This window comes from Tyto alba, unplaced genomic scaffold (assembly GCF_018691265.1).
Source record: "Tyto alba isolate M040663 unplaced genomic scaffold, T.alba_DEE_v4.0 Super-Scaffold_48, whole genome shotgun sequence".
NCBI classification, from domain to species: domain Eukaryota; kingdom Metazoa; phylum Chordata; class Aves; order Strigiformes; family Tytonidae; genus Tyto; species Tyto alba.
In genome coordinates this window covers 15,444,111-15,470,229 of record NW_024881324.1, presented here as the reverse complement: position 1 = coordinate 15,470,229, position 26,119 = coordinate 15,444,111, and the positions used below count along the sequence as shown (strand labels likewise).

At 41.7% G+C, this 26,119-nt stretch overlaps 2 protein-coding genes across 3 annotated transcripts in view; one reads left to right on the top strand and one right to left on the bottom strand.

Annotated features, from left to right (window-relative positions):
* Positions 1–26,005, bottom strand: WRNIP1 (WRN helicase interacting protein 1). Its single transcript, XM_042806830.1, has 7 exons — positions 25,336–26,005; positions 15,596–15,787; positions 14,339–14,583; positions 7,408–7,637; positions 2,231–2,386; positions 1,261–1,340; positions 1–775 (listed from the first exon to the last, which is right to left on the bottom strand). The coding sequence occupies exons 1-7, from the start codon at positions 25,879–25,881 to the stop codon at positions 500–502; spliced, it is 1,725 nt and encodes a 574-aa protein (XP_042662764.1). The 5' UTR covers positions 25,882–26,005; the 3' UTR covers positions 1–499.
* MYLK4 (myosin light chain kinase family member 4) overlaps positions 14,567–26,119 on the top strand; it is an 85,076-nt gene continuing 73,523 nt past the window's right edge. For both annotated transcript variants that reach the window (XM_032991970.2, XM_032991969.2), the window contains exon 1: positions 14,567–14,645. In XM_032991970.2, coding sequence (XP_032847861.1) covers positions 14,590–14,645 — 56 coding nt within the window. In that variant the 5' untranslated portion in view covers positions 14,567–14,589. The remainder of the gene's footprint in view (positions 14,646–26,119) is intronic.

The window sequence follows — 26,119 nt, the reverse complement described above, 5'->3', positions numbered from 1 at the left end:
TATTTTTAACAACTTTATTGGTTTACTAAATGTTGTTGTACAAAATTAGTCTCTGGAACATTGTAAGAGCAAGAATTACACTGTAATTATGTTCTGTTTACTGTATTTTAGCAGGGGTGGTACGACTTACAGAAAGTAAACAGTCTCAAAATCTGAAATAGATAATTGATTTTAAAGAGCAGCACAATAATATTCCTCGTCTCACAGCAAGAGACAGAAATACAAGTGTCTCATTTCTTCTCCATTCCATGTGGCCCAGAGGGGACAGCACTATACTGATAAAGCTTAACTTTTCATTTCTATACAGCCTAACTGCAATTCTTTACAGAACACCTCCAGAATAACAGTAGTAAAACCAGGAGAAGAATGTAGTATCTGAAGGGCTCAGTGGTTTAATACTTTCAACCACAGTAAGAGATGGCTGCAATTATAAGAGGAATTTCCATCCCAGTACAAATGGACAAGTCATAAAAATCAAAACCCAATCAGAGCAAGACCGTCACGTTTTTCGTTCCTTGAAGAAGTCTGTTCCTTTCAACTCTTCTGGTAGATAGTCCTGCTCTACAGGTTCCTTGTACATGGGGTTATATTTATAGCCTTTACCATAGCCCAAGTTCTTCATGAGCCTTGTTGGAGCATTCCTCAGGTGCAGTGGAACCGGCGGCAGAGGTCCCGTGTGAGTTCTCAGACATTCTTTGACATTGTTATACGCCCTGTAGACTGCTATAGACTTTGGTGCTCTGGCAAAATACACTACACATTGTGCTAGAATGACCTGGAAAGAAGAAAAGGGAGAATGGTAAGTGACTTCTTTTAAGCTATTTGGGAAAAGGTCTGTTACTCGGGTTGTTTGTGTAGTATCACAGGGATTCTGTTTTTAAACTGACCTCTGCCAGCTGCTGCAATATGAGTATTACTATTTAACAACAACACAGTTTGTGATTTTCACTATTAGAAAAGAATAGCTAATTTAGAACATCAGAATGTATCTTATTTCATAGCAGAGAAAGAAAATGGACAGAGCAAAATGATGTTAGTTCACACACCATATTTTAACAATGAATATGTGGGGAGTTTAATTTCGAACTAAAGCATCTTTTTTTAAGAGCTATAATCGTCTCTTACTTGTCAGAGAAGGGGCATGCCTAATGAACAAGTAACTAAATTTGTCTTGCCCTTGAAACCTGTTTCTTTTTAAAATTACAACTAGGTTTTACAATTTGTAGTACTTTCAAAGCAGTGAATTAACAAAGCCTTTACCTCACATTCTGGCATTCCAATAAAGTGACAGCCTTGATAAGCAGCAACTGCTTGTGTTAAAGCCAGAGGATCTGCCAGCCCTATAAAAAAGGGATCAGATAAAAGCAGGTTAAAGTCAGTTTACTTTAGTTACAGTCTTTTTTTTTTTTTTTTTTTTTTCCTTTTTTCCCCTCCTCTGAGAGGGAAGGTTATCCATGCACATTTCAAAGTTGCTTTCTCAGATGCTGGAACTTCTGGTACAATACTTTACTGTACGTAAGATGTACTCCCTCCAGCCACAGCCTTCCTCCTTCTGTCCCATTCCCACCTCCCTCACCCTCATCCCCCCCCAAAGAAAGGTCTAAACCACAGGTATGATTTACAGTCTGAACCTTTTGCCACACGGTGGCAGCCTGAGCAGCAGCTGCCAGCGTATGATTTGCTTACTTTCTGGAAGTGAGAAAGAAATGGGGAAATATTGCTATATAGACATAGCTTCCCCAGATCTTGTAACTCTCCACCCACCACATAGGTGCTAAAAGTGTTGCTGCACCTGTTATTCTGGGTATGTCAATCAAGATGTCTTACAATTAGGGAGCCAACTATCAAATCTGAAATTTGCAAGTCAAGGTAGACATTCACTTTCCACAGTCATTAAAAAAGCAGACATCCCTGAAATACACATTTCTGGTCACACAAGTTTACTGGTGACCTACAATCACCAGACTTTAAAAGAATCCATATCAATACACTGTCAAAATCTGACCTCAAAAAGCTTTGTTTCTCCTGCAATTGGTAATCATCACAATGACACCACGTGTAGGCCCTTGTCTGCATATACAGTTTTTGTTGGATGTAGAACATTTCAGCATTTTGCACCTATTTTTCATATAGCAGTTTTGGGGTTGTTCTCTTCTCAAATGCCAATTTTTGGAAACCATAAGCCTGGCAGATCTTCATTCAATATAATATTCCAACATGAAATACTTACCTATATCTTCACTTGCAAACCTCACCAGCCTCCTCGCCACATAGAGTGGATCCTCACCACCTTCAAGCATTCGAGCAAGCCAGTAAAGGGAAGCATTTTCATCTGAGCCTCTCATGGACTTATGCAGGGCCGAGATGCAATTGTAATGTTCTTCTCCTATTCAGAATGGGGGAAAAGAGATACACAAAGCTGTAAGGAGGGAATTAAGGGAAATGTATTAAAGGGAACAGAATATAGATCACAGCAGGTAAACATAACCTGCTTTTTCAAGTTCTTTTTCTGTATGATTATGGTGTTCAATCATGTTTTTAATACCTTCATGCTTTGCCACATGGATCATTCCACTAACTACATAAGCGTTACAGAGCAGCTGCAGATGAAAAGGAAGGTGCTTTTTAAACATTCCAAGGCAAACAGTTTTGGTACCCTAATGACCTTTCCTTCAAAAATTAAAAAAACAAACAAACAAACAAATGGGTATTTTAAGCAGTTAGGAAGAAGACTCTATATAAAAGTATCTCCTAATTGACAAAGAGTAAAGTATGAGCACACACAAATGACTGACCATTGCTTCTGGATACTCACACAGCTCTGAGAAGGCAACAGAAGAATCAGAGAAATCCAGTACTACACACTAGTGATATTTTAGAAAAAGAAATTCCACATCAACTAAAACTTGGAAATAAAGTGTGCAGTTAAATCAAACATGAGTTTGCTGTATTATAAAGGGGAAAAAAAGGAAACATTGTGGATATACAATGACGGCACATCACACAATCTGAAGGAAACAGGATCGCAGCGCGCAACCCTGGCAAACCCCTAAAAAATCCTGAGTTCAGTTGTGGACACCTGCACTACTGGAAGGGTCCTGAAAACTGTTAGCAGCTGAAACAAACAAACAAAAAAAAAAAACTGTGAACAAAACCTGAAATGCCAGACTGCTAAATAAGAAGTAGGAAGACTGAATTAATTACCAGGATTTTTTTTTAACATTAAAGTTTAATATAAGATTAGATATGGACTCTAAGGAACAACAAAGCCATTCCACAGATCTTTTAGAGCTACAGTTAAAAACAGAGGGTCAACATTACAAATACTGAATGAGACCCTTCTTGCTTGCAAGTTTTCTCTATGCAGCTGGTTTTGATTCTTATGCAGTTCTTTTAATCAAGCTCATAAGAGTATTTTGCTGCAATATTGTTGTTAAACTTTCCAAACAATCTGCCTTTTTTATTTTTTAAAGTGCCCAGCATTCCTTGGCTCACAGCTAACTCTGTATTATAAAGGCAACTGGCTGCATGCACAGCCATCTGTTAATATTTCTCTTCTTCCTACAGCTAAAAGGATTTACAGCCCAAGGGCCGTATCAGAACACATCACCGCCGCTTGTAGGCCCTGCAAAATAAAAGGCTGCACACATGAGTCTGAAAACTAAAGCCCCCATACCGCTGCAATTGTTCCCTTCAAAGCCAGCAAGACCTTCACCAGCCAGGTCAGAAACCGGGTCCATCTTCCTGCGTCACTGCTCATGCTGCACTGTGGTTCTGTGGGGAATTCAACACACGCGCTGCCGGCGTACGCAGGCCAGCAGACAGCTATTTTTGCTAGGACTCCACACAAAGAGCCCTGTGGTATGCAGTCATCACTTGTGCCAACACAAACAGCATGTCCGTGCTCTGTCACAACACTTGAGTTAGCAGCAATAAACCCAAGCAGCTGAACTCGCATCGTCCTCTTGGATGAGGCGTCTCCTGGTCTCTTAAAAGTAAAGCCGACAACCTTTAAATACCTCCAGAGGTTGCACTCGCCCAGGTTTTTTTGCTGGAGTGCTTTTGTACACTGTTTGGGCTACTGTAAAGTGTCATACCTGGGGGATGGCAGCTGGAGGGGCAGAAGGAATCCAGCAGATAGGTTGGGACTAAAGATACATACCTGCAGGGGACTTCAGAGTGCGCAGGCTGAGAAAGGGGACAGTTTTCTACCTTCACCTCCTTCCTCACAAAGGTCACGTTGGTGACCGAGTCATCAACATAACGACAATCCTTATACACCAGACTTGGGACTTCTTCAGAAAAACTGTGCAGTTGTATTTTAAATGCAGTTTCAATTAAAGGCAAAATACTTGCATGCATTGCACAAAGAGGTTTTATGTTTCTTTTTAAAAAATACAGTTTATATATATTCTATGCGAGATACCAGAAGCAGTTTAAAAAAATTAGACAGAACTTTTTACAGACCTTTATTTGTTAGCTCTGTCTCTCAGGCTGCTCAGCCAACTTACAGATTTTGGCCTTATCAGTTCAGTTGAGAGACAAGCACATCCCAATTTATCTATCACTGCTGTTGTGCATCCCAGATGCCTCTTGAAATCAAAACTCTGAAGAGTTTTTGGAATTAAAATACATTTGCTCTTCATTCCCACAAAGACAAATACCTCTCCAAAGAGAAACAAGATACTATGCAAGAGGCTTTGTGAAGGACAGGATCATCTAGGGTCTAAGGTATACAGATGCATAAATCTTCTTGATTTATGCCCCTAAACTGCTTTATGTGCTCACAAAGTTTTCCAGCTAATTTAAGATGTTGATTTATTTTATTGGTAGAAGACAGGGAAAAGGCCACGTTCATTGACAATAATTAATAACTGGACTTCTTAAGCAATCCTCATTTATAAGGTAGAGGGCAAAAGTAAAATCACAGTCCCCACTTCACATAATTTTCTGTCTCAGCCAAAGGTAAGCATCAACTTATCAATAAAGGAGAGAAGAAAGCCTCAGAAGAAAGACTGGAGCTACAGCATGGATGAAAAGACTTCTCATTCCGGTCCATCAGAAAACAATAAAGCTGGCAAAAAACATTACAGCATGAGACACCTTCTCTTTCCTCCTTCATAGAGGAGGAAGGACCAACTGTGTTCCAGATTACAGAATAAATTAAATTCAGTGTAACACATTCGTAGACTTTACCATAACTGAATTTACGTTACTACATAGACAGTGAGATAAAATTCTGCAAATTATTCTGATATTTATCTTTCATATTTGCTATTCAGTGTTAGCACAAACACAATAGACAAGAAGAGACAATATAACTCTATCTTAACAATCTATTCGTAGTCCATCTGCAGTTAAACTTTAATTAAATTGGTTGCTGCTTCATTTTCTCCAAAAAAATCAAAATTTAAGAAACTGTTATTAAAAGCTGAAGCATGACTAAATAGTTTGTCTCCTCTCACACTGCAAGGGCTGCAGGCAGCTGCGGGCCGGGAAATTTGACTAGAGGTATTTCCTTGTCCTTCCAGCTAAAATGCATAGATTATCTGCACAAAGATCTTGGCTTTACATGTCTGCACACAGATCAGAACAATAGCTTAATGACGGGATTACGAATAATTTCCCTCCTAGACTACTTGGTGAAAATATGTAAAGGAATGCCCAACTACATATATTTGGTAAATTTTGTGGAATGTGACCAAAAATAAATAATCATGTAAAAATCCAAACTCCATTTTTGCACAACTCTGCTTGAACAGTAATCAATTATTTGGTGCGTTCTACAAGAACACATTAGACAGCATCATGTCCCTCCGCTTTATAAGGCTGAAGCACTTTATATTAGAGCATTGTAGACTCCACTACCACAACTGTGATACAAAAAGTACTAGCTAAAACATGCTACAAAAATATTTTTAGTAGCCTCTAGCCAGAAGCCCTTTGCACATAAAAGGACAAACAGCTATCTCTGCTACGGACAACCGAGACACAGACCACTCCACAGAAGAGAGAAAATTTGTAAAGGCATGCACTCAGGCAACCTGCTACTGTGACAATAGCTGTGGCAGGCTCTTTAGCACTCGTACGATCAAGAAAAACAGAATTTTTACCACTCTCACCCCCCTCTGAAAATCTGACAAAAACACCCAAACAACCCACACAGAGCTCTAGGGACTTCTGTCACTGAGAAGGGGCTGACACATGCTTCCTCGGCTTGACACGAGTCTCAGGAGGAGGCACTCTGTGCCATCTCTAACAGAGCAAATAGGTGCAGGAGGGCTGGGAGCAACGGCCGCAGCCAAGAGTTCTGTGTGACAGTGGCCACAAGGCGACAGCAAACGCACGAGGGACCTGCATGGCACAAGAGACTCACCCCACTAAAGTGGTCAGATTTTCCGCTTCCTCCTAATCATGACTTCATCCTGCCACAGACCCCATAAAATTTTTCTTCTCTCTCCCCCTGTCTACCCTTGACTTCTCAGCTGCCATCATATCAGTATCTACCCAGCTGACTTTTTCCTGACAATGAGCCATCATTTCCTCTTTGTAGCAAGAGGACTGCAAGCAGGCACGTACGGATGTTACAGCCTTGAGAAATCTTTCATCACAGATTTTGAGTAGTGGCAGCTAATTGAGCGTACCAGATACAGTGGCAAACAAAAATCAATCAGTTCTCCAAATACTGCTTCACATAATCATTGGATACTGTACCGCACGGTGATGCAAGAAGAACCAGCATGTGTGTTCAAGGAGATTCACTTAATCTCTAATATTTACTCTCCGATTTTTAACTCTTTCATATATATGGTATAGTGGCCAACTATTGCGATGCCTAACATTGCCAAGTCACAAATTTAGTAAGAGTGGCTATCACATTAGGAAGCCTTAAATGCAATTAGATTTATGTGACCTGCCCTAAGCAAACTACAAAATTCATTACTTTAAAAAGCAGCTCTAAAAATAAAGCAAACTGCTCAGGTTTTTACATAGCACTGTTGTGAATGTGAGCACTTCCAAGAATTTCAAAAGAGCAGAAGTGGAGTAGAAGATTTCCAACCCTCCAAGAACAAATCTCCTCATCAAATTACTTCTCCCTCTCTACATTTGCAAATTATCTTAGAAGACAATATTCTAATAACCTTAAAGAACAAATAATTTCACTATGCAATTGTTCACAGGGCAGCAAATATGTCTTTCAGCTAACCAACACTTCCTAAGTGGTAAGAGGAAACCCTGTTTAGGAGGAATTTCTGGGTGAGCCTGCTACACTGTAAAGGAATAGTAATTTTTAAGGCCAAATTTCAGAACCACCACCATTTCAACAAAGCAGCTGGTTACAAAAGGGGGAGAAGAAATGGAAATCATAGAGGCTATCAGCTCTTGAGTACTGTATCAGGTACTCACCTGCTCGGTCATACAGGATGTGAGATCGCTGTAGCCCTTCCTTTACATGCTCTTCTGTTATCAGAATGACACCTGCAGAATCACCTTCGGTAGTACTCAAAGGAGTGGTCTTCCCCGCTGCTACTCTGGCCTGAATTGCTAACTGGAGTCCATTCAGCCCAGTCCTTGCATCACCATCACAAAGGTAGGCTAGGGTATTTAGAGCTTTCTCCTCTATGTACACTGGGAATCTGCAACAGAAACCATACACTGTTAGCCCCCATCACGCTCCTCTCTTTGCATATTATGCTAGATATGGCATTTCAATACAAAATTTGTTGAGATGCAGCTGGGTTTAAGTTTTGTTCTTAACTCATTCTGTCATGATTAAGCATTGCAGAACCCAGGAGAACACTGTGGGACCTGACCCCTCTTCCTCCTACCCCAATGTATGTCAAATACAATTGCACATGAAAAAGGTAGGGCAGGAGCCTGCATCTATTTAACCGCCTTAGTTTTCCTCATCTCATTAAGTTCAATAGAAACCAGGGTTAAGGTTTTGCCAGAACACAATTCTGGCACAGCCAGTTGAACTTTACGAGGTTTCACTCTACCAGCATTACGTAGCTGGCACTTCCAACTCCTTGTTAGAAGGACAATTAAAAGGTAGGAAGCTATCCAAATGCATGTAAGAAAATATAGTGAGGTATAAAGTAATTACCATAAGGTATTGAACTAACTACCAACAGCAAGAGCTGCTCTCAGATGTTCTTCAAAAAGCAACAACTGGAAGGACTGTTCACATTGTAAAGCATATACGCATCCTACATTCTTTTTTTTTTTTAATGGTAACAGGTATTACAACTTAGACAATGGAGCACAAAAAATATCTTACTAGAAACAAAAGGCATCTCAGCACATGCAAGTCACTGTTCTTGCCATCTACTACTCTAAGTGTGCCAGGACTATACAAACACATGAAAAAAGCAATTCCAGTGAACATACAATCTAAATGAACAAGATGGGAAGAGCTGAGAACTGCAGCAGCTGGGGAAGGATGTCCTGAGATCTCAGAGCAGGTCTATGAAAAAATCTGGGAAAGTAACTCAAGCTCTTTCTCCACATTTTCATCTGCTGAGCTGCAATCCCCCACTGTCGGGGCACATGCAAACCAACTTGCCTCTGCACATTCCACATGCATACTGTGGAGGATTTGACCCGCAAACTTTAGTTATGGAGACAAAGTAACAGCTAAGGTGTTCACCAGGCAGAGGGTACAACTGATTTGATTTGGAAACAGCAGCTAGTGGAGTTAAAGCATAGCGTTAAGTAATGGCCCTAACTTAGCCAGTTCTAGTAACTGAACTGAAAATCAAGAGTGACGTGTATCAGTGTGGATTAATGCACAAAGCTTGGCGTGAGAGGCAATTTCTTATGAAGCCCTTGTCTGCCAAATAATTAAGGATTCACAACAGCCCTGCACTTCATTCACCAGAAAGATTTATTACTGTTATTACCAGTGGTATACAAAAAGCCAATGCCAGGGCTCCCAGATACACACAACACTAATCTTCATTCTTTGTCTCCTCTTCCTCCCCACAAACCCACTTTGTACTTGTCACACAAAAGAAAAATACAGTAGGTGCTGGAAAAACTTCAACAGTTAGTATTTGAGCCCTCTCATGCCCATACATAAGAGGCAAAAACTTGTGGAGCTGCAAACTTAATCCACAGCACTGCAAGTGAAGGCTGACAAATGTCTTCTAGGGCCATAACCCATGCTGCAGAGTAGGCAGCAAGAATCACACTCTGTGGGAAAAAAAGATCTATCTATATACACATCTGCATCTCGTCGTATTTTTATTTGCATCTCATTTTTTCTTATGTATTTGATAAAACTAGAAAAAAAAAAATCAAATACACATACACAGTGGCACTCCAAAACACTGCACTTCCTCCAAGGTGTTTCAAACACCATCTTCGTGTTTGAACAGGGAAGCAGAAGAATCTAACAGCACAGAGACTTATTCAGTCAAGTATCTCATGAATCAAATTCCTTGAAAATCAGGGAGCAACATTCACTCCTCAGCACTACAGATGGACACCAAATTTTCTATATGCAATGAAAGAAGCCAGGAAAGAAAGCAAAAGCTCTATTTTAAAAAACCCAGCAGGCACTACACAGACATCCTCCTGCCAATACCCCCATCAACAGGGAACAAACCAGAGTATGCTGCACACTGAGCAAGCGCTTTGGATACACCAGCAGGGCAGACTGAAGAGAAGTTTCACCTGCAAGGACTAAGCTTTTTGCCTGATGTTTGCAGGGAACACCATGTGCTCGAGACTTCCTCACACTAATACCCACAACTGCACCTAGCGAGTGCAAGTGCAGGGGAAGTGTTGAGAGCACGAAAAGGAAGGTACTACCCTGGCAAGAAGTTAAGAAGTCTGTCCCAAACAAAGTTGAGGCTTCAGAGCACTTTTGCCATTTATTTGCTATTTAGAAGCTGGGCAACAAAAGCTGAATTGTATTCCTCCTGTCTCTTCAGTTTCACTATAGGACTCTAAGTGCCGTGTTGACTCAACACATGCAATCGTTATTACAGGAATTGAAACAAATATGCACAAGGATGTATGAAAAATCTGGTTACAAGCAAAGGTGTTGTCTGCTTCCATGGTGAAATCCAAGTTACAACATATTGGTAATGCAAATTTTGCTGCAAATAATGTATTGCATTATGTATTAGGCTGATCCAGGCCATGTCTACAGCAATAGCACAACATACAGGACATGATAAAGAACGAGAATAAATGGAGAAAATTTCCACATACATGCTGTTTAAATAGCATATTGATGAGAATCACTGACTGGAAATAGGGTAATGCTTCCCTGTTCCATAATCTCAGCTCCATTCACACTCAATATTTAAAAATAACATTTTATATTCAGAATAACCGAATTCAGTTATTTTTGCTGAGGAATTAAATCTTAAATTCCATTTTCTTTTTGATGATTTCGCTTAATTAAGTAGGAACCTAATTTCAAAATCAGGATGACAATTATTTCAATACCTTGGATTCCAAAAGACACTCACTGTATTTTACATTAAGCCCACCCTGTCTTAAGAAGCTCAAGTACCCTACACCCTTTCACTTTACCTGACTTCTGCACACCCTAGAACTGAAAGGCAGAATAACTCCCATGCTTTCTGACGTCTTCCCAAGCTCCTGATCCTTTTGCAGATGGGCAATCTTGTACTTTTTTCACTCTCCAAAATTAACACTGAACACTCACTGGACGCCAATGCTCAATGTTGGTATCTTGTAACCGATGATACTTGGAGACAAAAAAATAAACAAACCAAAAGGGACACCCTGGGATCCACCACTCACTGAGCTGAAGGTGATATACTAGCTTAAGGAATGGAAAACTACCACTACAGAATAATAAATCCTTCTCTCAATTCCTCCTCATCTCCACAACCTCAAGACAGTTTGTGCCAAGAACCAACATGAAACATGTAATGAACTACCCATAAAACCAGTACAAAAGCATGGTGGTTGATCCAATGACAAGATGGTGTAAGCAGTATCAGAAAGTAAATATTAGGAAGTCCAAGCATGAAGAACCTGTACAATAAAAGATTTAAAAATAATTGAGCAGAGCATGAGACAAAGTACCCATTGCTTCTTTCACATATAAATCAGTACTTTATTTCCTCAGTGAAATTATTCTTACTACATTCACTCCTTGACAGATTGTAACACTCTTACAGGCAAATACAGTTCTTCATGTGAAATAGTGCAGTATGATATGCATTGCTCACTGCCTTACAGCATTGTCTTAGTATGTCGCCTCTCATCCTGGCAACTCTATTTCCTGCAAGGAAACTGGATGGATGTTCCAAAAAGGGAGTAATTTGCAAAAAAGTATTGAACACTGATGATCCAAAGGAAGCCCATCTTCAACACTGTGATTTACAAATCAGTAAATTCAAAATCTGTCAGAACTTGCAATATAGCCATTAACAAGTTGAACTGCATGATGTCTGGGCTTGCCAACAGGGAGCTGGGGATCCTCTCATTTCCCTCAGCTGTGCGCCTTCTGTGCTAACTTCAAATACATTAAGCCATCATCCAGTTTACCGTATGACTTCAATTAGAGATACCACTCTGAGGGCAGCACTTGAATGATAAAAAGACAAGAAAAAAAGAATTTGATTTTCTCCATCACTGACACAGTACAAATGTAGTATATCAGCATACACCTGGAACAGTTTGTGATATCACTGAGACAGCATAAACTGCAGAAAGTACAAGCAAAGTTTCAGCAATATAAAGCATCTTCAACATTGACATCTTACTTTTCTTCTTCAAGAGTAAGTTTATTCGTTTCATGTTCCCCCATCTTGCAGCTTAATTTACTGTAAGCTTTGAGAGGCCTTATTTTGATGGCAGTAGTTGATGAACATATAACACAAAGCACATCTTATTCTAAAGAAATCCAGTAACTCATATAAAAACTGTCAAAGAACCTTTAAGAGCATGGTGACATAAAGAAAAAGACACCAAAGTAGGCAACACCTCCTGCTAGTTCTATTTTAGCTTTAGAGCAAGAAAAGGCCACAGTGGGATTAAAGAGTATCTAGGTCACCTAACCTTATCAGAAACCTGCAGCAACTGTAGAAGCAAAATTAAAAAAAGCCACCAAGAAAATGGTGGATTTGGGTAGATTGAGGACACTTTCCTTTTGATAACTGCTGCACGTGCATGGAGTGCAGAGATGATAAAACCTACTGAATCACTCCACAATGGCTGCATTCTTGTTGAGCATGTAAGATGCCCATAGAGACCAAGGAAGATTCACCCTCACCTTATTCCTCAAGGCAACAGGAGAGACCACAAAGAATCATCCTATTCTTCAAAATCTCACCTACATCAGCTATCACGTCAGACAAGTGATGTGATACCAAGACCATCTGATCAACTGAGGTGAAGCAGCACATGCAGGACTCCACAGTGCACTTCTGTGGTTTGGGAAGGGAGACTCACATGGGAAGTGAAATCCAAAATTCAATGTACGTATCACTGGTGCCTTCTGGCTAGATCTCTGCAGCACTTTCAAAATGGGCATGCCCCACATTTGGGGACATGCTGCCTCACAGCTCCTTTTCCAACTCTGAAACAAAGGTGAGTACAGTGAACAACCAATTCAACTGTAATTGGTGATTCAACTGTAATTGGTGACTTTCATTTATTCCTCAGGACAGCACAAACAGTTACCTGCCTGAATCTAATGACAGCCCTGCTTCACAGAGGCAGGGATGTGAAGAGGTAAAAGATGAGACACAGCTGCTCCAGCAGAGCAGTAGAGGAAATGAAGGAGTAGAAATGGTATTGACAGTGAAGGAAGAAGGAGGAATTAATAAGATGACCAAAACTGAAACCACAGTAAGGGACAGGATGGCTTATAAAAAGAAAAACTCATCAGCAACAGTATGTATCAACTACAGACCAGAATCAGATAGCAGCAGGAAAGACAAGAAAAACTTAACACACAACTGCAAGAAATGCTCCTACATTCTGAACCCTCTTTATATTTTTAAATGCTCGGTGCTTGCATTAGCCATTGGAGTGGGGCCCTCTCTCTCCATGGATAGAGTCTGAAACAGTGTTTGTCTGACAGTCTGCCTGCCAGACTTCTTTCAGTTTGATGAAGCACCACACTGTGCTGTTTAAATCATCCATAGCTAAAGGAAGGTTACAGATATGGAGAGTCTAGCGAAACCCAAACCCAAACAACTGCAGCTGAAACTATGCCTTGTACTTTAATCCTGTGCAGAAAGGAAACTCTCTGAACCCCAGTCAGGGTGTAGCCACAAGCACAGCTGTGCCATTACATTAATGCTGACATGCAGTACTGCCTTCTCTTCTAAAATTCACATTATTACCACATGTAAAAGCTACAGATGAGTAAACCATGAGGCCTGACCTCAGTGTTCCCTGCCCTGACCTCAGTGTTCAAGTTGGAGATTCTTAGTGCTTACATTCTATGATAAAGCTAAAGGACAAAGTGGATTCCCTCCCATTTATTTCATACCAAGTACCTGCCCAATTACCACCAAGTCAATACACTGTAAATTACAAGGAGGACAGACAAGCAGCAGCATGAAGGAAGTGTAATAACGTGTATGAAAGTAGCGCAGTACCAAGCATTATTCTAATTTGCCAACTAGCCATTTCAGAAGGCAGATGACATCCCCTATGGACAAGCCAGGACCCTGTTTTTATCAAAACTCTCCCAAATGTTTAACGTGTCTATCTGGCTTGGACAGTAAGAAGCAGAGAAAAACAAAGTGTCTCTTAAAAGATTGTTTTAACACCTCACAGCAACAGCCTCCTCTCCCCACAGTGTATCATAAAACATACTGCAGCACTTATCCTGCAACTAAAGAACAGTACTATCCTCCCTGATCCTATTTTAAAAAATTTCTCAGAAAACAACAAACTTTTGTCAGGCACTTCCAAATTAACTTAAGAGGGGATGCCCCATCCACCACTTAACAGTAATATGACGCTTTTACCAGTAGCAAGAAGTAACACACATTAGGACATGACAAAGACCCTGTTACAGGCTTCTGCAGCAAATCCCCAGCAGCAGAATGGATTTAAATATCCTGGGAGGGTGAGTCAGGAGCTACAGATCCAAGTATAAAATTCTCTCCTAATCCAGACGGTGAGATTATGTTTTGGATGGAGAGAGCCAGTGCTTTGAATTCTCTCTCTCCTGTCACCCCCCACCCCTGCCATATGCTGCCACTTCTTTTCTTTACTATCAGAAGTGGCTAGGGTTTCTCTTCCCACCCCCAACTGCTTCATTCTCTCCCTGGCAGGCAGTCAATTCCTGGGGCTGTGTGCATTAACACCCTGCAGCCCATAAAGTACTCACTCTGAGCTCTCGCGGCTGCTGCCAGTCGCAGAGCTGCTGTGCTGCTTGCCCTGGCCCAAAACCTGGACCCCTAAGGACCTGACGGCCCGCATCAGAATCGCCTCCATTGCTTCAACCGAGAGCTTCTCCAGGACAATCACCCGGCATCGGCTCAGAAGAGCGGCGTTGACTTGGAAGGAAGGGTTTTCTGTGGTCGCTCCTATCAGGGTCACCGTCCCACACTCAACGTGAGGAAGGAAAGTGTCCTGAGGATGGGAGGGAAGCAGAAAAAGCTCATCTCGATCAATGACAACCTGAAGCACCCCATGTGAGTAGGCTACATTTTTTGTGTCTTGTGAGTCTCTGGGTTCCCTGTTGATATGACAAATAACCTCACCGACAAGGCAGCTCATCTGCTCTGCTATCTAAATGATTTAATTTCGTGCACACAGCACATTATGGGCTGTTCACCTCAATAACTCATGCTTGCACTGAGAATGACCCTACCAGCTAAAAAGAAACTGTCAAAAATCTTCAAATTTTCAGTTTATTTATGTGACTTTGGTTTAGTGCTTGGCAAACATAAGGTATCATGAAATTGCCTGATCAGATAAAACACATAGTAAGGCTACTTTTAAATACTCTTTCCATCAACCTTTAGGGCTACGATTCCCTACATAATCCTACAGGATGGCTCAGAAAACTATAGGAAGATTGCAGTATGGTTCAATATAAAAACTGTCACTTGTAGTACAGAATTCAACCTTTCCGTGGTATGACTAAAAAAAAACTAATACCTAGGAAAAAGAAAAAAAACCAACCAAGTGATGGCTGCAGCAACATGTTATTTCAAAGCATCACGCTTTATTTTTCTTTTTTCTCACAGAGGGGACAACATTAAAATACCCACCTGCCCTAGGCACATTCGCATTCCAGACCTTTTTAAAGGTAATGCAGAATGCTGAAATGAAGATATGTGCAGCAAACATTCCTAACATGACTTTGCAGAAATAACATTTCAGAAAAATGTTATATAAAGCCCAGCATGTAAATCAACTATAAGTACAGCTCAGCCTTTTATTTAAATCTTTGAATCACAATAATTCAACACCAATTGGAAGCTAGTTATGGAATTTAACTTTTACGTTTCTCCCTAATTCATCTACTAAAACCATTAACATTAAAATCCAAAGCCCAAAGTAAGCTATCATCTTAAGGTAGGAAATTCTACAGAAGTGCTGACAACGGCTTTTTTCAAAAAGCAGTACAGTACAATACCTGCTGAGATTTATTGAAACGATGGATCTCATCAATAAAGAGGATGGTTTTTCTCTTGAAGAGTCTTTTTTCATTCTGGGCTTGGCTGATGACATCTCGAACATCATTTGTCTTGGCACTTGTGGCCGACAGTGTCACAAACCTCACGCCGTTCTTCTTGCTGTTGTTAGCTATGATGTGTGCCAGTGTAGTCTGAAACAGCAGTAAGAGAAAGCTTTGTAAAAGTCGTTTGGGACACAGAAAGTACTCATTTGAAGGAAATATGTAAAGAACAAAGCTATATATTCTAGACATAGGGACAGTGTTGACAGTTTATAGAGTAAAGTATTTTCGTTCATGCTATTCAAGACTTAAAAACTTCCTGCTAGAGGTAGCTGCCAGTTCCACTTCTGCATTTCTAATGCCTGCACTTTTACGTACCGGACCTATTCAGTCTGAATACTGAAAAGGCCAGCAATGACAGCTGTCTCCCTTACCACGGAAGAACTCTTTGCCAAATACATTTCTGCCACAGGAGACAGGCTAACTGCAATTCACTGTGCAGTTATTTTGTAGAGTATGTTAATGGGTAAAGAGCTGAACTACCCCGAGACACCTGCAAAATAGCTTAAAATACAACCACATTTAAGAAATAAAAAGCTACAGTGTTGTAAATTAAAGCCTTTTCTATTTCCACTGTGCATAAAAATGAAATTAATCAGATAGCTGTTCTCTACAAAAGCATGAAAATGACAGTACTGAGAAATTACATGTATACTTAAAAAACGTAACTCTTTAAATCTAAATTACCAACAGTAAACAAATGCTGGCCCTGAGAAGTAAAAGGCAGCCGACTGAACAAACTGTTGGCTAGTTTCAGTGAGCAGCTGTGCTGTTTTTCTTTCCTTTATAGTCAACTCCTTAAAATGAGAACGTATTTATAGGGAATTTCACTGAGCGTATCGAAGCACAGAAGCAACCTCTGGTACTACCTCCCAGGCAGATTTACTACACCCGAACACATCACAGGCATAATTTTCAGACTTTCCTTCACAACCTTGGTAAAGGCAGGTGTATCTCTATTTGAAAGTACTGCTAGAGAAAACAGATGATTCTTTCATGGAGCTCACTCCTCTAATAAAGAAGGAGCCAAAGGAGACTGAAGACGGGACAGCCTCAGCAGATGAGGAGTGGGACAGGTGCTGACACAACCACTTCAGAAGATATTCCAAGTACTGAGGTTAAAGCAGCTGGTGCTGCCAACCCGATCCTCTTGCAGAGGCTGCAGAAGCAGCCACCTACCACATGGCTACCAGTGCTGTTGCAGCACTGCTCTGTCTCTTTAATGGATCTCCTCATTCCTGAAATGGCAACCAGCCCAAGATGGAAAAGGGGAAGCTAAGGGGGAGGATGTATCACTATTTATTATTGCTTTAGTTTTAGTAAGGGCTTCCTGATTGTCTTCAGAAGAGGTGTCATTTCACATCCTGATACAAGACTCGCATCCCGTGTCAGATCCTCTCTCATCCCCTGGAGCACAAAGCACCAGCTCCTGCCCTCCTTGTACCGCTGCAGAAGATGCGACTAGAAACACATGCTGAAAAGTACTTGCAGCAAAGCCTATAGAAATCAGGAAGATCTGGGAAACCAAGAAACTAAGCTAACAAAATAAAACCGAAGTTGGTGTTTTCTTACAAAAGGGCCTCTGATTCAGAATGTACCTTCAGAGGATGTACCTGCACCTTAAAAATCATTGAAAGCATGGAAACCCCCCATTCATCAAATTTGAGGATGAAAAAAGATAAAAATTACCTCTTCCTTCTCTAAAAGTGGTGGTGGTGGGAAAATTAAGTGGCTATTCTTGTAGCTCCACTGGAACACACAGCTCGTACTGCATCCTGGCCCTCATTCACCAGGTCACAGATAGTTTTGTTTAAAAAAAAAGCAGTGAGGAATTTTTTTAAACACATGCATATGAGTCCATATTTCTACCCTTAATTTAAGAGAAAAAAAAAAAAAAAAGAAAAGGTATTTGTTTGAAAGTACTATTAGACCAGGAACCTACTTGAAAACTGCTGCACAGCTCTCAGCATATACTTCTCCTGCTCTGCCAATTTCCGGGTCAACAAAGGCTGCTAACATACACTGCCTTTCAAAAGCAGTGCTTGATGTGGACAGGCAGGCTCGTGGCCTCTTCCTTCTGTTCTGCACAATCATTCAGCAAGTCAGACTGCTCACTGCACACAGGTCAAACTTTCCCTATTTCTCCAAAAGCCTATTACTTCCCATGAGCTCAATTTTTTTATGCTGCTTTTCCTCATACCATCTATCTCAAGCAAAAGTCAGTAACATGCTACGCTGTTTTCTCCCCCTTTGTTACTCTCAGGTTACAACACAGGGAACACATAACCCAACGGAGACTTAAGCAGGGTAGCATAAATAAGAAGGCACTAGCACAGAAGAACTGCAACTAGTATGCTAAACCCCTAGTTTCTCTCACCAAATTCAGGGGCAATGTATTTGAGTGATAAGAAGGAAATTAAAAATCCAATATGGAGTAATGCAGAATAAAACACATTGAATATCCTTCATCATATGAAACAAATTTTGAAGTAGGTTTGACTGTTACATTACAAAAAAAGTCTTTTAAAATAGTGACACTGATGTTGCAATTTAATATGAACAACTGCATCTGTATCAGAACCAGCATAAGAAGCAGGAAAAGGAAATCTAAACAAGTTGATATACTGCTCCTTTCATTATGCAGGTGTTGCTTCTTTAGATTACTTTTTTTTTTTCCTTATGGGGAAGAGCAGAAGTATTGTTTCCTGTAAATTATCTATGAGAATAGAAGTGATCCTGCAAACTAACCTTTTGCTAACTTCACTAAAAATTACACCACACAAAGCTCACAGTGTAATATCCTTGCCCCTTCCAGCAGTCATTCTCAGTTCTCTTCAAGTATGCCACCAAACTGTCCAAACTTACTCCTTATCTCAAGTTTTATGCTGAAAATCGCAAGACATTACTGACTTATCTGTTTAGACATGCTAATGGCACTAAACAGTGCCATCATAAGGAGCCATTCCAAAACTTGGAAATATACCCACCAATAAATTAATGAACCATTACTCACCAATTAATAAAACTTTCAACTTAAGCCTGTGGCCACTTATTTCTAGATTCATTACACACATGAAAAAACTCTTAACTACTGAAACTCTCCTCTACTGTCCTGCAAATTTCTTCATGTCAGCCCAAATGAGAATATCCTTTCCCAAAGCCTGCAACCACCCATTACACACATGAAAAAACTCTTAACTACTGAAACTCTCCTCTAATGTCCTGCAAATTTCTTCATGTCAGCCCAAATGAGAATATCCTTTCCCAAAGCCTGCAACCACCCAAGATTTAAAAAAAAACACCAATCAAACAAAAATAGCCCAACAAGCCCACTCCCAGCAACTATGCTATCAGTTCTTCCAGGCTTTGATACAAATTATGGATGAAATAAAAGTAGCCCACAAAGTGTGCTTGGCTCCACACACCTCTCACTGTCAGAGCAGATAACCCAATCAGATTTTCTTGTTTTGGTTAGTTGGATGTTTGTACTAGCACACATGAATATTCTGTATATCCTCAAGTTTCCTTGACTGGACAACTCTTTGAGGGTAACCCATCTCCCTATTCTCTGTTCTGCCACTACTGAATGCAACCTTACACTGATGGCTGTAAGAAAACAGTAAAATGCAAATACAAATTAAGCCCATCCTACTAATGCTCATGTTCAGTGACTGGAAGTGAGGTGGTCTTTTCATTTTTGCAGCTCTTTACCAGGCTATTAAACTATGCCCATTGCATTAGCTCACCAAAGCCCTTTCTAGGAGTAAAGAGCAGTACTGCCTACCTCTCTTCAGAAAGTGGAATTGAAAAAATTGGCAAGAGATTAGCACATATGGTCAGACCACTGTCAAGAAGATTCCAGTCAAGAAGTTGACTGTGTAACCTAAGGTTATTCTTACTTCACTCTTGTGGAAGATCGGGTAGATCTTGTTTAGGGATCTGCCTATGGTTGCCTGTTCACGGAGACTTTCCTTATACATTCTTAAATTGCATAAATTTAGCAAAACAGCCATTGTAGAGGTCAGTCACAGAAAACACATGGTCTTGCACGTTACATCTATACTGTGTTCAGCAGTCATGTCAGAGCTCCTGCAAGGTGTGCAGGACACTTCACAGTCATTCTGTTCCAGCCTCACACCCTTTGCCACCTCTCACAGCCTTTTCATGAGAAGCTGATATTCATACTACACTTTATGGAAGCACACTGGTACAAGAGCTCTCCTTGCACCTAGATGGGCCCTTCCAACATATGTATTTCTCCCAACAAGTCTGGAAGGTTGTATGGTCTGCTAGGCTGTGTTTAGGTGACCAAAGCAGATCTGTCAAGATCTGCACTTAAGTATAAAGTGCAGCATGGATTATTACTGAGCAGGGATAATCTAGTCAGCATCTAGGCTTCCCCACCAAGTGACTTTGCCAGTTTGGTCCAGAGCAAACCATGCTGTGAATTAGGTTTGTGGCAGGGATGACAAAAGGCTGACAGCTTAGTGCAAAACACAAGCCCAACAGGCTAACTACACCTACAGACTTGTAGGGTCTAAATTACATGATCAGAGTTATGAATTGGCATCCTGCTTCTTTCTGCTGCCCTCTGGCCATGACTTTCCCTATATTTTTGCCTCTTCCTTTATTCTGGCCAGGTTTTTCAGATCTTTGCTTACCTGGCCATCAACAGCTTCTCCTCACCCTCAACCCTTTGAGGGCAGCAGGGCCATACTGTGGTTGACAAGCAGTCAGGAAAGGCCACGCTCTGTTTCAATGCCTTGAGTGAGACACCAGCAGTGCCAGCATCCTTGGATGCCGGCCAGGGGAACAGCTAGTTCCCCGGGATGCAGCTTTAAAAGCTGGGTCTGTCCTACCCAACATTGCCGAGCTGACCCCAAGCTACCTACCACACTGTGTCACAGGAGATGAGCTGGGCTGTGTCTAAAGGAAACTGGCAGGATAGCAGATCAACACGGCTCAGGGACACTGTCTATAAACACAATCAAAAGTGGCAGCAGTTGGCATTTATATAAGGGCAGATGCTATTCTTACCCATCTTGTTTGGTTCCTCACACTCCAAATAGCCCACTGTGAGACTACTGGAGGAGTAAGGTGTCACTGAACAACCATCACAGCATGTGGTTTACAGCACTTCCAGAATCCAAGTCCGACCAAGCATAAACAGATGCAAGGTCATTGCATAATGTTTACTGAAATGGAGCTGTGCCTCCATTTGCCGAATCTAGATATGTCTCCTTATATTCCAACTGCTTTACAAACACAATTGTATCTTCTCTTCCAGTTTTCTCTTTCTTGAGAGCTACCCATAAGTTATTCCTGATTTAGACTGGGATAAGCAAAATCAAGCACACTGTATACGAAGACTTCTCCCAGGCAACTGCAAAGACAAACCCATTTTTCAGAGTTGTTCTGGACTTTCACTCTACACTACTGTAAAAGACACCACGCATTTTCGGTTAAAGATCTCATGGCAATCAATCAAAAGAACTCATTACTTCACACTGTTCAAATCAGGCCCCAAGCAGTATGAATAAGAGAAGATAAAATACACTCAAGTAATCAAATAGCCATTTAGGTAATCACTTGAATTAGCAAAACAGAAAATGCTGGAGGGAAGAGATGATAAATCTGCTGGGAACAAAATAGGTAAGTTGGACTTGCTGCATTTCAATGTGTCATACAGCAAAGCCTTGAATAAAAACAAAGAAAATAAATACAAGCAAGTACTAGAGATAAAATATAAATTAAATGGAGATTTGATAGAAACTCCAGAGACCACTTACTGGGTTTTTTAAAGTTTTGCACTCATATCAACACGGCATATTTTACCTTAGTACTAGATTGCAGATATGGACCCCAGAAAAATCACATGTGAATGTTCTTTGTCTTATCTTTTGTAGGGAGTGGGTTCCAGACACTTGCTGCCTACATTTTTTCTTGCTAAACAGCAAAAACAAGAGGGAATGTTTACTGTATTCAAATACAGAACGTTCAGGTTTATAAGGCTTAAACTGCATCTGTGACAGCAAAATTATTCAGTGCTCAAGTTACGCTGTGTCCCCCCGCTAACTCTTTACTAAAATTGGTGCCCCATGGCAGGCAAGCAAAAATCTAAATCCCTGCATTAAAGTGTCATAAATCACAGTACAGCTTACTCAGATTGCACTAGGATTCATACAGGCTTTTAAAAATTTACATAGTCAGGATGAACAAACTAACTGTTCCTAAGTTAATTAGCACAGCATCTCTTCGAGGCAATGTTCCTTCTTCTGGCCTGTCTCTGGTCAGATTCTTAAAAGTAGAAAACGTGTTCTTGTGTTCAACACTTAATAGTGACAAAAGTAGAAACAGAGTCAAAGACTCTTCACCTAGAGCACCTAGGCTTTCTAAGAAATTAGGGTGACAAATTAAAAGTACAAAGATCACACTCCCTTAAAATAAGATGACTCGATACAGATGGAAACTCACAAGAAAATAAACTCACAACAGAAATACCCTGATTTTTGTCTTTTCAATTTTGATTGTGTTTCCTTGAATATTCAAGTGTAGCTGAGGCTGAAATCAACTTGGGCAGAGCAGCACAAAACACATGTATTTTTATTCAGGTACACAGCTTTCCTTTCAGGATAAAAATTCTCCAAAAGTACACTGGACCTACAACATGAAATGCTGTATTTATAGGAGGTTAATAGCCAAGATTATTCTCTTCTTGCTTAGAAAAAGTCTGCTGAACTACTACTTCTCATAAAGATCCAAAACTGATAAATAATGCACAAACTAATTTTAAATTTGGCCCCAAGATTAATTCTATTTAATTATTTGTTTTTTACTTAGTCCTGCTCTACCTTTTTCAGAAGAAGTTATCAGTTAGCATGGCATTTTGCTGTAGAAATGTAAAAAAGCATAGATGGGCTGCAATAATCAGATTCCATGGGCAGCAGGAGTGTGAAGAGTTTTAAGGAGTCTACAACCATCTTACACAGCACTTCTAAATTTAGACCACCCTATCTAATTATACTCCTATTTTAGCACCTAACCCCTAACGCAAGGCCATTTTCTTTGATGGGCAAAGCTTAGCATGTGGGCTTGTTACATTTGAAGCTACATAACATGCAATTATTTCTTAGTATTTTCACCACTGAAAAAGACTGTACTTAACAGAACTAGTTTTTGATTATCAGTCCAACCAAGTCCTCAGGCACTAAGAATACTTACTTCTCTTTCACAAGACCTTTCAAGTTTCAAGCATTAAGTTATGCAATTTTTCACAGAAAAAGAGAAATAAACTTTCTTTTCACCTGTCCATCCTCCACCCTTTTCGGGTTGCTTCCTCATGAAATGTTTTCTTAGATATATTATATACGTACAACTGAAGTAGGAAATGAATGAGGCAGGCAGGGAACCACAGACTTCTTTTTCCATCTTTAGGGGGCCTATTTTGCCTTCCACGTTAAATCTGCAAGGACAGGAATTTAATAAAAAAGATCCAAGTAAAGGAGAGAACTTTCAGCCATTTACCTGAGACAGACAACATGATTTATGGAGAAGAAGGCCTGTGATGAAACTATACTCTAGCACTGACCTAGAAATATTGATAAGCATGGGTGAAGGGAAAAGTTCAACTTTTTGCAGTAAGAATTTCTGGTTCAGTCAATAACGGATGGTCTATCAAGAACTAGCTGAAAGCATATAGCCTCAAAACTACCTGCTGAGGAGGAGTAACCTAGGAGATGAGCTACCCAACAGCTTAAGTACTTGAAGAGAGAAAATGTAACAGATAAATTGTGGAACTGCTCCTTGATGGGGCAAAAGGCACAGTCTTGATGCAAGTCAGATGACTGATGAGCAGTAGAATTTACACTCTGTGAGAAGTGAGCTTACTAAATACAATTCCATATAGGGCATAGGGGTGAAGAAGATGGGTCATGAGAAAGGAGCGTGAAAGCTGCATAATTACAGGCATGTAACAGATCACCTGTTATTCAAAGATGTCTTAGTACCACAGAAGGTTCCTGAAGAAGACCTGAAACACAAGCGTAATCTATCTCAAGCTTAAGAAAAAGCATTTACATTGCCAAAAATAGATGGGTTCATCAAATCACAATCCAAAGGCCACTGAATTTAGTTCTAGCTTTCAGAGACTATATGCAGCCTTTGTTTTGTTGCCACTGTATTTGTAACAGCACTTTTTTCTAAAGAAAAAGGGCTTCAAGAATGAGCAAGCAGACACTGTCGACACAGACAACAAGAAACCAAAGGCAGAACAGTATAAATAAAACCAGAAGCAGGTCTCTAAACAAGTTACTCATTCACTAAGGTGGATTCCTACTTACAAAAGAATTAAATTCCCCTTTTCTCTCTGGCCATCTTGCTTCAGTCAATCCACCTCCCCTTTAATAAGCTTTTAGAAACAGCCCTTCTTTACCTCATCTCTGATCTCTCTCTTCCTGATATTACCTTGTTATTTTCAAGGAAGTGGCAACTATTTAACTTTACCAGCTGGTTCTTTTCAGGTGTATGTTATCTAAACAACCTATTGCATCACTGCTAACAGTATTCACCTATCAATTATGCTCTTACCTGCTCCTTATTAACTGGCATTATTACTCAAGTATCATACACATCAAGACTCTTTTTATCTTCAAGTAAGTATGCTGAGAAGAGTAAGTTGCTGCTCTGTCCTTAACTTCTTCACTAGTATTTATTCATCAGTCGTTATTTTCCCTATCCGATTTCCCACACATAGCCAAGGTATCTGTATATATAATATGCAATGCTTAGTGCTGTGCACACATTAGCCTAACAGAGAGAATCATTAATTCCATTTGTTTAGCTTCCCCCCCTGCCCAATCTGAAGTACAGAGTAAAAGGACAAAATTAAGGCAGGATCTTTGAGTGCTCTGTCCTGACCACACTTGAGGCTTCATTTGGACCTTCCCTCACTACGGCTGCAGATCTCTTCACTGCTGTGCTGCAATTACAGTGCCTTCTGGGATTCACCAGTCTGCCCCAGGCATTTTAAGAGGCAGAACAAGAATATGCAGCAGCCAGATCCTGCATAGACCCATTTGAGTGTCTGAAGGTGGAGGAGTGCCTGACCACAACACTAGCTCCCTTCCATACCAGAAAAGCCTTCTGTCAGGGGCTGGAATTTGTGGGCTAAAGCAAGCCCTGCGCTCACAAAGTGTGCTGTAGTAATCTGCTGGTGTGTCACCCTATTTCCTTGACAGTTTTTACACTCAGTTCTGTTGCTGTTTTTAAGCTGTGTTTTAGGTAACGGCTTTGGAGTTTACAAAATCTAAATTCCCTGAAACCAACAGGGGCCTCTGTGACCAAAGTGCAAGCTGCAGGGAGCAGGGGTGAACCACTTCTATTTTATTCAGGAGGCAGGTTATGTTTTTATTATCTAAGCAAAAACTAGCGGGCACCAGCCGGCAGGAAGTCAGTACAGAAGAAATCAAGAAGATCGAGATCGAAAACAAACAGTCCGCGCCCTTTTTAAGTTCATCTGCCACGAAAGCCCCGTGAAACAGAGAAGGGCCTGAACACCCAACCGTGGCTGGTCGCCAACCGCCGCTTGGCCGGGCGAGCCCCGCAGCGGGGCGGGGGGGGGTCCCGGCAGCCCCACTCACCTTGCCGCAGCCCGGTGGCCCCCAGAGGATGAGGGAGGGGATTTCGTGGGACTCCAGCAGCGACCGCAGCAGGGTCTGCGCTCCCAGCACCTGCTCCTGCCCCACGTAATCCCCCAGCGTGTCCGGTCGCAGCCGCTCGGCCAGGGGCTTCCCCTCCAGCTTCCGCGCCAGGCCGGCCCCGCGGAACGCCGCCCCGCCGCCCGCCGCCGAGCCTCCCTCCTCGGGCTCCGCGGCGGCCTCCTCCCGTCCCGCCCCGCTCAGCCCGCCGCCGCGGCCCTTGTGGAAGAGGGAGAAGACGGGGAGGCCGGCGGCCGGGCGGGCATCCTCCGACTCCCCCTCCGCCTGTCTCCCCGGCGGGGCGGCGGCGAGGCGCGGCTGCTTGCGAGGTGGCGGCGAGCGCGGCTCTCCCTCGCCCGCCCCGGCCTGCAAGCACTGGTCCAGGTGCAGGTTGATGTGCGCGCCCGGCAGCTCCCGCAGGCACACGGGGCACTGCACCAGCGGCTCCCGCTCGGCGTCCGCCATCGGTTCCCGCCGCAGAAGGCCCATGAGGCGAGGCGGGGGCAGGAAGCGAAGCCACCGGGCTCTCGGCGCCCGCAGCCCTTCGGGAGCTGTAGTCCGCCCGCTCCCCGCCCCCGGCAGCGGAGGGAGGCGGACTCCGTTTTCACGCCCGGCAGGGAACCTCGCTGGCTTCGAGGGGAAGAAGGGGACAACGTCCCCACGCAGCCCTCGGCTGCAGCTGCGCCGCGGAGCGGAGCGGGCAGGGCCCTGTGGGCAGGCGCCAACA